Raw genomic sequence first — 13,859 nt, 5'->3', positions numbered from 1 at the left:
GGAGAGCCCACGGGTGTTTTGGGGTGTGTGTATTTGAGTAAGGACATTTTGGTGGTGGGAACCAAGCCCACTGGCATCTCTCTTCTATGTTGGTCCTCTCTATGGCACCTATAACATGGCCCTAATCTTTCTATGCTTCAAACTCTATTTTCTCCCATCACTCCCAATCACAGTTACTAAGGTTTAAATAAAACATTAATAAAATGTTAAAAGTTTTGCTCCCCTTAAACATATGGTTAATGATTCGATTCATGGCTCACACGCATAAAAAGATCCGGTTGAGAGGGGATAATTCACCTGGCGTGTTCCACAAATTTCCTGACAAAAATGACTCATTAGTGGAAATTTCGTACTTATACCATAATAACAAAAAAATACAACATTAATAGAGAATAATTTTTTCTCAAATGATAACCCTCTAGTTACATGTGAAAAGGGGTCATGGTAATTATGAGTTTGGTTACGGGGTAAGTAAATTGTGGTCATTGGTTGTTTAAGTTAGGATTTGAATTCGAGTTCCCCCATTAACTATTGTAGTTCAGTCGCTTAGTTATTAAAGTAGTATAAGTTTAGATCAACAAATATATATATTTTAGCCAGATTTTGGCTTGTAAGGTGAAGATTGTTTCTACTCATAAATCTATATGTGATACTCTTAACACACCCCGCACGCCTAACACTATTGGACTTGGTGCGTGAATATAAATGGTGGGTGACCTGGTAACGTAACTTAATAGCAGGTGACCCAACTGATCTTAGAGGAAGCTTTGATACTTGTACCGGGAGGGGGAGTCTCATTGAGTTAGATCAACACAGTAGACTAAAAAACTTTGACACCACACTTTCATTCAAAACCTTAAACATTAGGTTTATGGGACCTCCTCCTACTTATATGTTGCTCAATATTAACTCTTCCAACTAATATGAGATTTAACTCACCATCGATCACCACTCTCTTATTATATCTCAACAAGAATTAATAGAGAAACTTTCAAATTTGAACAGAATCCCCACTCATTACTCACAGTAGCGATAGCACTACTAAATGATTTTGTTTTCCTTGGCTGCTGAAATATTCACGGACGGACCTACAAACAAGTACTCATCTGTACAACCTGGTAATGGTTTGGCTTTTGTGAAATATATTGTTGGGTTTGTAAAACTGCGTGAACTACTGACACGTGAAATTCAAACAAAATCAATCAACTTTGCAGAAACCCATGTGTCCTTAATTACCACCAAATTATTGAAGCAATTAATGTACACAACACTAGTAAAAACATACTTGGTCTTTTTGGCTTGTGGCTACAACCTTCTTATGTGCAAAAAATAATCCATGTACGTCCCACTTTCATAGTATCATTTATTTTATGTCTTACATTATGTAGAACTAACCATGATATATCCATAATGGATCAGGGTTTTAAACATATGAAACCAAATCAAACAAGTATTTGACTATCAACATTGTATTTGCTTAGTCAAGCAAGGTGCATGATGTCTATCCATGACTTTGATTATTTAAAATTAATTCAAGTGTAGATTGATTAATTAAGAGCAAAGTTTGTCGAGTGAGTTTTGAATGTGAATCATATTCAACGTGGTTGGCTAGCTGGCTGGTTCTTTTCTTGCTAGACATTCATATTAATGGTTCCAGCCAAAAACAAAATACTGGGATAGGCACAAAGAAGTACTTCCCCATCCCATGTTGCATTTCATCATTTCAATATTCATACATAATAAAAAAAGAATGATAATTTTGCTAAATTATCCTTATTAACTATTGGTGTATTTTTGTTATTATAAATGTAAAGTGAAAAATAATAAATTGAGAGTGATGCATATATTATTAGAGATACTACAATCAGAAACAATCAATTAAAACTATGTTGAAAATTGAAAATGACACTTTTTTAAATGATTTATTATTATTTGTTTTTGTTGTAAATTAAGCGATAGTAGTTATTATATGATAGAGGGAGTATATAAAATTTGGCAATAAAAGCTTGTAGTATTTCTTGCTTCTGAGTTTCTCAACTACATGTCATGACTAGCTAGTGTGTGTAGTGTTTGATAGTGTCTTAAAATTGCAGGGTTCCCCATGTGGTCCTGCCTAATTAATACAAAAAATTGTAATCGGACAGAAATCTACATCTCATGTGTGCACCACTATATTGGTCTACCCTGCCTTCGTTTTGCTTCTTTTTACCATGTTTTCAAGCCACACAAAATTATCTTCCAAAGTTAATTTAAGTATCCATATACGGCCATGTCCTGAATTTTTTGTGATCTGTCTTTATGTGTGTATTTCTAAATGCAAAACAATACACTAACACAAACGATTCCTAATACCCTGCTAAATTAAGGCGCGCCATTTTTGTTGTTGTTGTTGGATCCCGAATCATCAAGATCAGGGTGGATATCCTAATGGTTCAGAAAGTTGTTATGGAGTATAATTTTGTGTATTATCCATCAACGATGTTCTCACACCATTAACAATGTTTTCACATGGAACAAAAATTAAACACACACTTTTGTGGGATATAAATCATATATACTTACAAATCGAAATTATTAATTGCATGGTTATACATTTCAGAATATTTTCTGCATATTTAAATTCAAATTCACATGTAATGTAAGGATTATACATTAATAGTAGTTTTCATTTGTATAGGTATAGTTGTGTTGATGTAATATTCTCTATTGATGTATGGGGAACTAATAGTTAAGTGGATGTCACCTTCCATGCATAGACTCTTCATGTTCTGCCAATGAGAATAATTGGAGAAAAAAATGGCAACAATTTTTGTGTTCTTGCGTGCTAAGAAGAGCTAGCTAGCAACTAAACCAAAGGGATAATCTTTAAACTTTAGAGTTGATAGTGACTTAACCTTTCACTTGGCACATGAAAGCCCATGTTACTGTCTCCCCACAAATCCTCTATGATCTAGAGTAGACAACACATATTGTATGGTAAAAAAAAGAGCCCTGTGAATGTGATATCAGATCCCTCCTTCACATGAAAATGCTAAAGTCTACTCTATCTAGTTAGATCAGTCTTTTGTTATCTCATATTTTAGTGAGTTTTCTCAAATATTCTTTAGACAAGTATTTTTGAGATATTTTAACTTGTTACTAGTATAAAATAATTACGACATTCTAATTCGTTGTTTATGAATTTTGATACATTTCGTTAAGATTGTCAGCTTCCCTTCCACAACTTTGGATCCATCCAGTAGAACAACATGTCTGTTTTTTTTTCCTTTCTTCTGTTAGGCTTCATTGATAGGAATAGAATAACACTCCATTGTCCCGTTGTTCTTGGATGTAACAAAAAAAATCACCTCAACTTTTGTGACTTTGTACTATATCTAAGGATGAGATTGAGATGGCTACAATGTGGGATATCACCTAATGCATGCGGTGCATGATATACCACACAAATATTGTTGGGGAAAATTTGGTGAGTATTTTATCATGTATAGTTATTTATTATTTGAGGAAAAGGGACAGAGAAATGGTGTGTTTGTGGGGAATTGAATTGTTATTATCTCATTATATATACAGTTCTGAAATGACGTCCACACACATAGGGGGCCATCTGAAAGGCCATATTTGGAGAAACGGATGCCACATATAAGAACATGGGGGGAGCTGAGATAGTTTATATCTGTCAGTGAGGAATGTCGCACAATTCTACTATGAAGGTGTTACAAATACTGACTTAAGTGTCTCATCATCAATGTATAGGGCCCAATTCAAGAGAGCATAATTAATATTGTCCTTAAAACTGGGAGCTGCTATTATCCCCATGATTTCTTAAAAATTGTATGTGTTCTCTGAAGTGCACTTTTGGATGTAGAAAAACATAGTTTTTGGTCTTTCACATCGGTAAATTCCGACAAAACTGTGTTTTCTCCCGTTTAGAAGTGTACTTCTAGATGAATGCGGTATTTAAGAAATCATCGGGGGATAAAAACAACTCTCTAATGTTAATTCTTAAACGACCCTCCCTTTTGTTGGTTAATAAGTACACATTGTTTTGCTAAAAATTAAAATACTAGCAGTTCAGTTTTGAATATATTCTTCATATATGTTGAAATTTATATAAGTTTCACCAAATTTATATACAACTCATATAATTTAGTAAGATCCATTTGAAATGTTTGTGCGTAAACTTTGATAAAAATGTCTTGCGGTTTTCGGTACACAGAAATTTTAAAAATCTGTTTTCACTTTTCACCAAATCATCATAAGTTCATAACTAAGGCACTACTGCATACTTCATTAGACAAGTGGGAGAAGATTCCATATAATATAATCTTTCTTCCTTTATCCTCTTGACTGATTGATCATTCATAAATTATTGATGATAGTGCGGAGTGAAAAATCTTGAAGATTTACGTTTAGTTTAAGGCAAATTTTAACATCCTAAATTCCTAATTGCATATATGCACAGCTAAGTTCATTCACTTGAATGTAAATGCCATATAATTTTCACATCACAAGAAATATTTAAAAATAAGATACATGACCAAAATCAACAGCACCTGAGATATTGACTTGCATGGTTGTATCCTATGGAGGCTGTAGTGTTCTCAACTTCTGATTATAAAGAAGCTTGACTTGTTGGATATCCTGTGAACAAAAAATATTGTATTTTTCAGTATATAACAGATCATATACAATACACTTTTCAACATATATACCATAGACACCTACACATACTAATTTAGCATATTGTTAGGCCAAAATGCACTCTAATCATTATATTAAAGTTGATGAAGGGAGATAAGGGACTAATTGACAGAGGAACCTAAACAAAAAACAACAACAGAAGCATTCTTGTACAATAATCCTATTATTAGGTTTCTTGATCCCCCCGTCCAAAACGTTAATAAGTTCTAACTAGCATATCGGACGGAAGCAAAACCGAGTGCAAAGCCATTGTTAAAAAGAAGAAAGGATATGTTTTCCAAATGCAAAAAAAGAAAAAGAAAGCAGTATGTAGTGTGATAATAAAATTAATATTTGTGTTTTGACAACGATTTAATATCAAAATAGCACGGGTTGAACAGTTTACCATGCCGACGAACAGCAACTACTCTAATTTGACAGACAAGACCAGTCATGGGATCAGCAAAGACTTTGGTCACGAGGTTTCCCTCCACATACAAGGTTGAACTACATTAAACAATGGATTATTTATTATCAGGAGACAGGACGCAAATGCAATTGGGAAGATTGGGATGGTAAGTATTTTAACTAGAGAAATGCATGACTAGATTAAATACAATGCACCAAAGTAGGTGTAGAAAAGACAATTAGGGAATACATGTATATCCATAGATGCCGCAATTGCATTCTTCATTTGGTGACTTAAATGCTCATTGAAAACAGTTGATACAGAAGACATCTATACCTGAAGACATTTATCTTAAAATATGAATGAGTTAGCGGAAATGGTGCAAAAACAAATGACATGTTTTACAGCAAAACCAAAACTGCAAATCAGGCTTAGCTTTATCAGCAGATATGTACCCAACTATTAAAATATGAGAAAGTTCTATGCTTAGGGAAAATAGCTGTACATAAATTATGCTATAATGCGCATAGCTGATATATGAAACATGATTCATAAAAGAAACCTTTGATGAAACAATTAATTCTCAAACAAGGAGATAGAAATTAAGGGATTTTGGCAGGAAAATAACTGCAATTTTGTATTAAGTAATTGACCTTTTAATCAATCAAATGATGAGTAACAAACAATTCAAATCCTGGTAATAAATTACGAGAGAAGTGGATAAAAAGTAAGTTACATACTTTTCATACTAAACTTATTGCTTGTAATTTTGAACTATATAGTATTTCTCCAGGGAAATATATGTCATGCTGTTCTTCGGTATGAAATCCATTCTAAAATCTAAATAAACGTCTCATATTTTAACCCCAAGCTGGTTGAGCATTCCCTATTTGTTCTTGATGTTTTATGGTAGGCATGTTTAGGATTTGGAGTAAAGACCTTTCAATAAGATTTTAAAGGAAACATCACCACTTCAAACCATTTCCTACCCATTCAATTTGTTATCTGAACCCAACTGCATCCAACATCTTTTATTAACCCTCTTTGTTTGATCAATACCCTCAAACGTTCAATCTCATCCCACATACCGAAGCGCGCATATAGGTTTGATAGCATAACACAGATTCCAGCATTTTGAGGATCCAATTCAAGAGCCCTCTGAGCTGCCAATTTGGCCAGCTCTAAATTCCCACTGTCCACACAAGCTTTGAGTAGAGCTCCCCACATGGAGACACTACAATTACCTATTCCCTTATAATGACATGTCTCATTAAGTAATTCCCATGCCTTGTGTAATTCTCCAGCCCTACAAAGCAAATCAACCAGGCAACTATAATGCTCTGGACCAGGATCCAACTTGAAATCATTAGTCATAGATTCAAAATACTTGACACCAGCATGTACTTGGCCAGTGTGACCACAAGCTGAGATTACTGTCAGAAATGCTATTCCATCGGGTCTGATTCCTTCCTGCAACATTTCGCTGTACAAATCAATTACTTCTTTATAATGCCCATTTTTACCATACACACCAAGCATCGAAGTCCATAGCACAACATCTCTACTTTTTTCCTTCCTGATCACCATTCCTTCCAACTTAAAAGCCAGCTGAGCCTTCTCTACCATTCCACACTTGCCATACATCTCAATCAACGCACTCTGCAGAAACACATCATTCTCTAAATCAGGTGTGGTACGGAGCAAATAACTATGCAGCTGTCTACCAATTTCAACAGAAGATAATCCAGTGCATGCACGTAAAGCCGCTGATAATGTAAACCGATCGTACTTCAATTTCAACACAGGCATCTTCCTAACTAGTTCAAGTGCCTTAACACATAACCCATCATCGCAATAACCAGACAAAAGTGCATTGGCACAAACAGTATTCCTGTCAGGCATTTCATCAAACACAAGAGCTGCATCTTTTACATTCAACAATTTAGAGTAAAAATCAATCAAAGCACTACCCACAAACACACTAGAAAACCAACCTGATTTTCCAACGTGGGCATGTATCTGTTTCCCAAAATTGAAATCTTTGACTTTAGATGTAGCGGTCAAAGTGCTACACAAAGCGTATGTATCCAAAGGAACAGCATTGGTTTGCATAAAGGAGAATGTGGTTAGAGCAAGAAAGGGGAAACCTTTACGACAAAAATTGGATATAATAACATTGAAGTGTAATGGGTTGGTGGAGTTCATGCATTTGAAGAAAGTGTTTGTTAGTGTTTGAAGATTGTTGTTGGGAAGGCATGAAGAGTAGGTTGCAATGAGTTGGGTGTGAAAATCATGAAGAACGAAGAGAATGCCTTTAGTTAGTAGGTGAGCATGGAGTTTCTTGATGGCTAAGAGATTATTAGTTGATTGACATTGGTGTAAATATTGAATTAAGTTGGACATGTAAAAATTATATCAAGCAACTTGGTGATTGGTGGTATTTATTTGGGAGGAGAGGAGCATGGAGTAAGTGTTGTGTTTGTGTTACAAACTCAAATCATTTTATTACTTTAGTCTTGAAATTTTAATGTCTATTCAAATTATATAAAAATAATTAATTGTATATAAATTAAGTTATATCAATATAAAATTGTTTTTTTTTAAGCCACTAGGTTTGATTAGTGCGGAGGGATTTAAGTAGTATGCTAGAGGTCCTGAGTTCGATCATCAGTTCATCGTAAATCTTGTATAGGTTTAAGAAAGATTTTTGTTTGTATATCATCACTATTATTTGGTGCAATGCTTGTGTTTATCCATGCAACTAAAGAATTTGAAATGACACAAAAAATATAGGCAAAATTACACTACATGTCCTTTATCTTATTTTTTTTTGTAACACTTTGGTCCTTTATCTTTTTTTTGTAACAATTTGATCCTTTATCTTTTTTTTGTAACACTTTGGTCCTTATCTTATTTATTTATAAAAAATAAAGGACCAAAGTGTTACAAATAAAAAAAGAAAAAAGGACCAAACTGTTACAAAAAAAGGGACTAAAGTGTTACAAATAAAAAAAATAAAGGACTAAAGTGTTACAAATAAAAGATAAAGGACCAAAGTGTTACAAAAAAAGATAAAGGACCAAAGTGTTACAAAAAAATAAGATAAAGGACCTGTAGTGTAATTTTGCCAAAAAATAATATATCAATTCACAAGAATTTGGTTTTATTGAAGTCAGGTTCTCAATCCTACTGTGCTATGTTATCATTCCCATAAAATTGGTGCATGTGCATGGCTTGTGTTTGTGCATATAATCCAAGTATTTGAGATGACAAAAAACAATGGAAGGTTTTCATAGAGGACTACACAAAATTTGATATTACATGCCCCGCCTTGTGGAAAATTAGCCTATGAAAGAGACCTGAGATGGCCTGCTTCATATGTTTCAGACAAGCTCTTAGCATATCAAATATTTTGTTCTTGTTTCTATAAGAAAAGTAGTAGTTATTAATTCTTGGAAGATGCTGCAACTTTAACTGGATATGCTACTGCCACATTGTTGATCCAACAGTAGAATCTGGCTGATACATCAATTGGAGAAATGAGAAGGATTAGACCATGAAATTTTGTTCACAATCTAGCCAAACATCAGCTATGTAAAACAGTTAAAAGTAAAAATGTCTTCCCTACAGAGAATTTGACCAAAATAATGGGTACAAATGGATATATCCTTTATAGTCATCACAATCTTTAAAATTTGGGTTTGCGTAAGTCGATGATCGAATGTCACGGGAGTTGGAATATTTGGAGGAGCTTTGTTATTATTTATTAGTTAGCTTAATTGTTCTGCATAGATGAAGAAGCAGTTGATAGAAGCATATTGCATAAGGCATGTAAAAAAGTTGCGAGCTTAGATACAAGATAACTTATCAACTATTAGAGTTTGAAGGAATTGAGGTGCCTAATGCTTCCAGCTTCTGTACCAGTGCGCTTAATACTGTTAGCAGATTTCACAGCATGCAAAATGTAATTCTGCAGACTTAAAATAAGCCTATCCCAATGCAAGTCTCAAACATTAGAGGGTGTCATCTGACTGCGGGTTTTTATAAGCTAAATGTTGATTCTGCAGGTCCGTCAGGTCAGGGAAAGTGGGGCCTAGCTACGGTGATTCAAGATGCAGATGGTTTGGTATCAGCTGTGGGTTGTTGGTGTTTACCAATATTGCCCTACTCTAATGTTGCAGAAGCGTTTGAAAAAGTTTGGCGTTTGCAAGGGATTTGTTATTTTTATCTCTTCAGGCAGGATCTGACAATAGTAACATGATTGCGGCACTCACAAACAAGCAACAGGTCTCAGCCTACTGGAATACAATTGTTGAAGACTGCATCAAGTTAACTTTTAGCTTGAATTCTGTTAGTTTCACTAATGTAAGGCGTGTCGCAAATCAAACTATTCATTATTTAGCTAAATTAGACTTATCTTCTAGTTTAGGCTTTATTTGGATTGAAGAGACTACATCTTGTATTTTCGAGGTTGTGGCATTTGATTTACCACCAGAATCGGTTCAATGAAAGTATTTCTCCTTTTAAAAAAAGAAAGATAACTATGCTCTCCAATATTTTTCAAATTTTCGCTTAGCCTGTATATTCGCCTTTAACACAAGTTAAGTAGAACTAATTCGACTGAAATTTGAGATTTGATAAACACAGCCCTTTTTGCGGCCAAGATATTGCGCTATATATTATAAATCAAAGCTGCTACAAAAATCATTTTCTATAAATTTGTGAGATTGTGATAATATTCGAGCTAAAGGAATCACCAATTTTGCAATTTATAAATAGAAGCATATGTGAGCCATTGAGTTGTTGAATATATTGTGTCATTAAGATTAGAAATGTATAATGACAAATAATCTGTTCCTGAATATGTCATTCAAATCGATAACTAACCCTTCCAAAGTTAAGGAAGGGAAAAGAATCTTGACTATTGTACAAAATGTCTCTCCTAATCTATGTCAGTCTCTATTGTTGTTGTAGATTTATAGTCCATTGAAGCGAGAAGTAATATTCAAGAAAACATCTTCTCTGCAAGGAATTGTAAGGCCACCCATTGGATGATCATATCCAAATTCTTCCTCTGCTTGACTCAACAAGTCTTGAAATGAAGGTTGGTTCAAGTATGACAAGGGGACAACAAACCGCTTCATTTCCTCTCCAACGTACACTGCAAGATAGCCCTTAGGGATATTTGATACTTTAGATGATGTTTGGCTACTACTTAATGATGCCCGTCTAATAGCTGCAGGTAAACGGAAACCCATTTCAAATGTTTTGAATTTGAAGAACAAGCTATGTTTCTCGGATGTAAGAAAAAGTTATATAAGTTTGATTGCATGAGTGATTTGTGATGGTTGTGAAGGAGGACACTATATTTATAGATTTCAAGAGTTTTTTGAAATCCCTTTTCTAGAGAAATAATTGTTAAAATGATGGGGGCCAAGTGATGAGAGAGCTCACATGGTGTTGTCTTAGATTCCTTTGTCAAGGATCAATAAGTTCAGTGAGTGCAAACCCCACCTTTGAATGAAAGGCTCATGTTAAACTCAATAGTTGTATAATGCCTACTCATTTCTTTTCAGACATGCATCAGACATGGCACATGTTCTATTCATATTGATAACACAACTTCATGGCAGTGTTCAATAGTTGTATGAGAAAAATATCTGTCATACAGCAACACACTATTTACGACTTGTGCATAATTATTGTTCTTGACTTAGTTATTGAAGGGTCTAGTTGAAGACAATCAGACTATGGTTAACAAGAGATCACATGATACTGTCTATTGGTCTTTATCAAAGATTGAATGACTGCTTATGAATGGAGAGAGTAATTAAATGCATTTCTGATGACAACTGTAGGTGGCATACAAAACCAGTTTAGCAGACATAGACAGCAATGCCTGTGGTCAATTGTAAGGGACTTGAAAAAGAGGATAGAAACCCAAGTTTTGTTTTGGTCCTTAATAGTACAAGATTGGCTGCATATATTGGGCCATACTGACCAAGAATTCGGTTACTGTCATCCAATGGGTGGTCTTACGATTCCCTGCAAAGAAGATGTCTTCTTACATACAGCTTCTCGCTTGAACAGCTTGTAACTAATTCTTAGTGCAAAAAAGTCATGAATGATAGATAACATAGAATAGGGTAGGATTGACTAGTTTAGACTTTAGACATTTTTGTCCATTTTGTTGTTTCCTCTTAAGTGGAAATCTGAAATGTGAACCTTACAAAAAATTATATTCTTTTGAATTCCTCGCTTGTGTTTTTCCCGTCATCTAAAATACTTCCATTGCATGTGAGGACACAAGCCATGACCAATTTAATGGATAATGTCTATTACATACTAGTAGAAAAATCTTTGTTTTTAATCTACAAAGATTAGCAACTTGAATAGCGCATGGTAGAATTTGGGAAGCAAATCAGTAGAAGTGAAATGAAAATGAATAAAGGAATATAGTAATAATTGATCACTTAATATACCAACATCTAGTCATCAATTAATCTGTGAGTTGCATTTTTATCGTGACGATTGAAGAATGTGGTGGAGGCCAAAATCACAAGGACTTTCCGTGCTTTTCACATGGACTTTGTCGTCAAATTGTTGTCATAAATTACGTACACCATTAGATAGCGGCAACCATATTCTCTGATTTCCTCCTAACAGCCTCCACTAATCATATACAAAAATGCTATTCGAGGTACCTTAATTTGGTACTGGTACCTTAATTTCTCTGCCTAGGTGAAGAAGATACAGGCCTGTAAAAAAAAATTGTGAGCTTAGATACAAAATAGCTTACCAACTGACCAAATGATTAGGTTTATGAGCTTCAATTAATGTTGAATTTCTCGAGAACTTCACTTCCATCATGATCAAATTTTGGGCTGCCAAGAGTTTCTATCTTTTGATGCTTGACTAAATGAATGATTTATGATGGATGAATTTATTTTATTTTAAAATTTGATAAAATTAACCTCTTTTTTGGCCATGCTATTGCTATACAAAAATAATAAACCAAGGAAACTAGATATTGCTTCATGATTTTATTGTAATTTATAAATAGAAGCATATAGGAGCACATTGAGTTGTTGAATATATGATGTCATTTTATTAGAATTAAACAATAACAAATATATGTTCCTGAATTTTTCATTCAAATGGAATTTCTATCCCTTTCCAAAGGTAGGAAAGGGGAAAAAATCTTTACAAATCTAAACTATTGTACAAAATGTCTCTATGTCAGTCTCTATTTCTGTTGTGGATTTATAGTCCATTCAAGCGAGAAGTGATATGCAAGAAAGCATCTTCTGTGCAAGGAATTGTGAGGCCACCCATCGGATGATCGTATCCAAATTCTTCCTCTACTTGACTCAGCAAGTCTTGAAATGACAGTTGGTTCAAGTAAGACATAGGGATCACAAACCGCTTCATTTTTTCTCCAACATAGACTGCAAGATATCCTTTTGGGACATTCACAGCTTTTGAAGAAGCACGTCTAATGGCAGGTAAACGGAAACCCATTTCAAATGTTTTGAAGAATAGGTCGAGTTTTTCAGATGTAAGAAAAAAGTATTTAAGTTTGTTTGTTTGCTTGGCTGATTTGTGAAGTTGTAAAGGAGGAAAGTGTATTTATAGTTTCAAGAGCTTCTTGAAATTCATTTGCTAGAGAAATTATTGTTAAAATTATTGGACTAATGAGACAAGAGACCACATGGTGCTGTCTTAGAAGAGTGAAAACCACGGGCGGCCACTCAAATATAAAGAGCTATGCTCATTCCAACTCAGTATTTTTCAAACATGCATCAGACATGGCACATGTTCTCTTCATATTGATAACACAACTTAATGCTGATGAATGGTCACCTCAAATATTATGAGAAATATCAGTCATACATTACTAACACGCTATTTATAAATTGTTGTTTCTCTAGACCATGTTCTTGTAGGGCCTAGTTGGAGAAAATGAAGGCTATGGTTCACAACAGCTTCCAAGTAGATTTCATGGTTTATTGATTAAATTTCAATCAATAATAGGCACAAGTTGTCCTATCCTATTGAATCAAGGACAAAATACTTGATAAGTATGTTTAGAGCTTGTCGGAAACTTGTGAATAAGGTCTCTTTCACAAGCCTAATCTTCATTAAAAACCTCCAAGACAGTGCCATGTGATCATTAATGAGTCTTGTCTCCAACGAAACCCCATTGGTTTCCAAAGTCTATATATACACTCATCATTGGGTTTATAAGCATCACAAATCATTCTTACCAGAATTCAAGCTCAATTTTTTCTTCTATTACTTCTTTGAGATCATTTGGTGTGTGAAGAAACAAAACAAGAATGGGTTTTCGCTTACCTGGTATTAGACGATCATCATCTAGCAAACGAATTGAAGTGCCAAAAGGCTATCTTGCAGTGTATGTTGGAGAGAAAATGAAGAGGTTCTTGATTCCAGTATCATTCTTGAATGAGCCTTTGTTTCAAGAATTGCTAAGCCAATCTGAAGAGGAATTCGGTTACAGTCATCCAATGGGTGGTCTTACAATTCCCTGCAATGAAGATGTCTTCTTACATACAGCTTCTCGCTTGAACAGCTTGTAACTTGTTCATACTGCAAAATAGTCAAATGAATTATAACATAGGCATAGCACAGTAGGATAGACTAGTTGAGACAACGTTTGTACATGAGGAATTTCTTTGTCAATTTTACTGTTCCCTCTTAAGTGGGAATTTGAAATGAGAATTTATCAAACTCTATTCTTTTGAATTCA

The 13,859-nt window shown here is 34.3% G+C and overlaps 4 protein-coding genes across 6 annotated transcripts; 2 read left to right on the top strand and 2 right to left on the bottom strand.

The window, feature by feature from the left end:
* Positions 1-4,333: 4,333 nt before the first annotated feature.
* Positions 4,334-7,583, bottom strand: LOC123895509 (pentatricopeptide repeat-containing protein At3g12770-like). 3 transcript variants are annotated; one of them, XM_045945882.1, is made up of 3 exons: positions 5,830-7,556; positions 5,339-5,439; positions 4,334-4,641 (listed from the first exon to the last, which is right to left on the bottom strand). In XM_045945882.1, exon 1 carries the CDS (start codon positions 7,490-7,492, stop codon positions 6,083-6,085), a length of 1,410 nt encoding a protein of 469 aa, XP_045801838.1. In that variant the 5' UTR covers positions 7,493-7,556; the 3' UTR covers positions 4,334-4,641; positions 5,339-5,439; positions 5,830-6,082. The 3 variants fall into 3 exon arrangements, with proteins under 3 accessions (XP_045801838.1, XP_045801837.1, XP_045801839.1); XM_045945881.1 differs by lacking the exon at positions 5,339-5,439 and adding an exon at positions 5,087-5,187; XM_045945883.1 differs by lacking the exon at positions 5,339-5,439 and having other exon boundaries at positions 4,336-4,641; positions 5,830-7,583.
* A 1,503-nt stretch (positions 7,584-9,086) lies between these two features.
* LOC123899673 lies at positions 9,087-9,598 on the top strand. Its single transcript, XM_045950880.1, has 2 exons — positions 9,087-9,284; positions 9,326-9,598. The coding sequence occupies exons 1-2, from the start codon at positions 9,087-9,089 to the stop codon at positions 9,596-9,598; spliced, it is 471 nt and encodes a 156-aa protein (XP_045806836.1).
* A 124-nt stretch (positions 9,599-9,722) lies between these two features.
* On the bottom strand, positions 9,723-10,453 carry LOC123895512 (auxin-induced protein 15A-like). The gene has a single exon (XM_045945886.1). The coding sequence runs from the start codon at positions 10,345-10,347 to the stop codon at positions 10,066-10,068; it is 282 nt and encodes a 93-aa protein (XP_045801842.1). The 5' UTR covers positions 10,348-10,453; the 3' UTR covers positions 9,723-10,065.
* Positions 10,454-13,327: 2,874 nt separating this feature from the next.
* On the top strand, positions 13,328-13,855 carry LOC123895514 (auxin-induced protein X10A-like). Its single transcript, XM_045945889.1, has one exon. It carries the CDS (start codon positions 13,429-13,431, stop codon positions 13,687-13,689), a length of 261 nt encoding a protein of 86 aa, XP_045801845.1. The 5' UTR covers positions 13,328-13,428; the 3' UTR covers positions 13,690-13,855.
* Positions 13,856-13,859: the final 4 nt, after the last annotated feature.

This window comes from Trifolium pratense, linkage group LG7 (genome assembly GCF_020283565.1).
Source record: "Trifolium pratense cultivar HEN17-A07 linkage group LG7, ARS_RC_1.1, whole genome shotgun sequence".
Taxonomy (NCBI): domain Eukaryota; kingdom Viridiplantae; phylum Streptophyta; class Magnoliopsida; order Fabales; family Fabaceae; genus Trifolium; species Trifolium pratense.
Note: the sequence above shows the minus strand (reverse complement) of the source record. Positions and strands in the feature narration are given on the sequence as shown.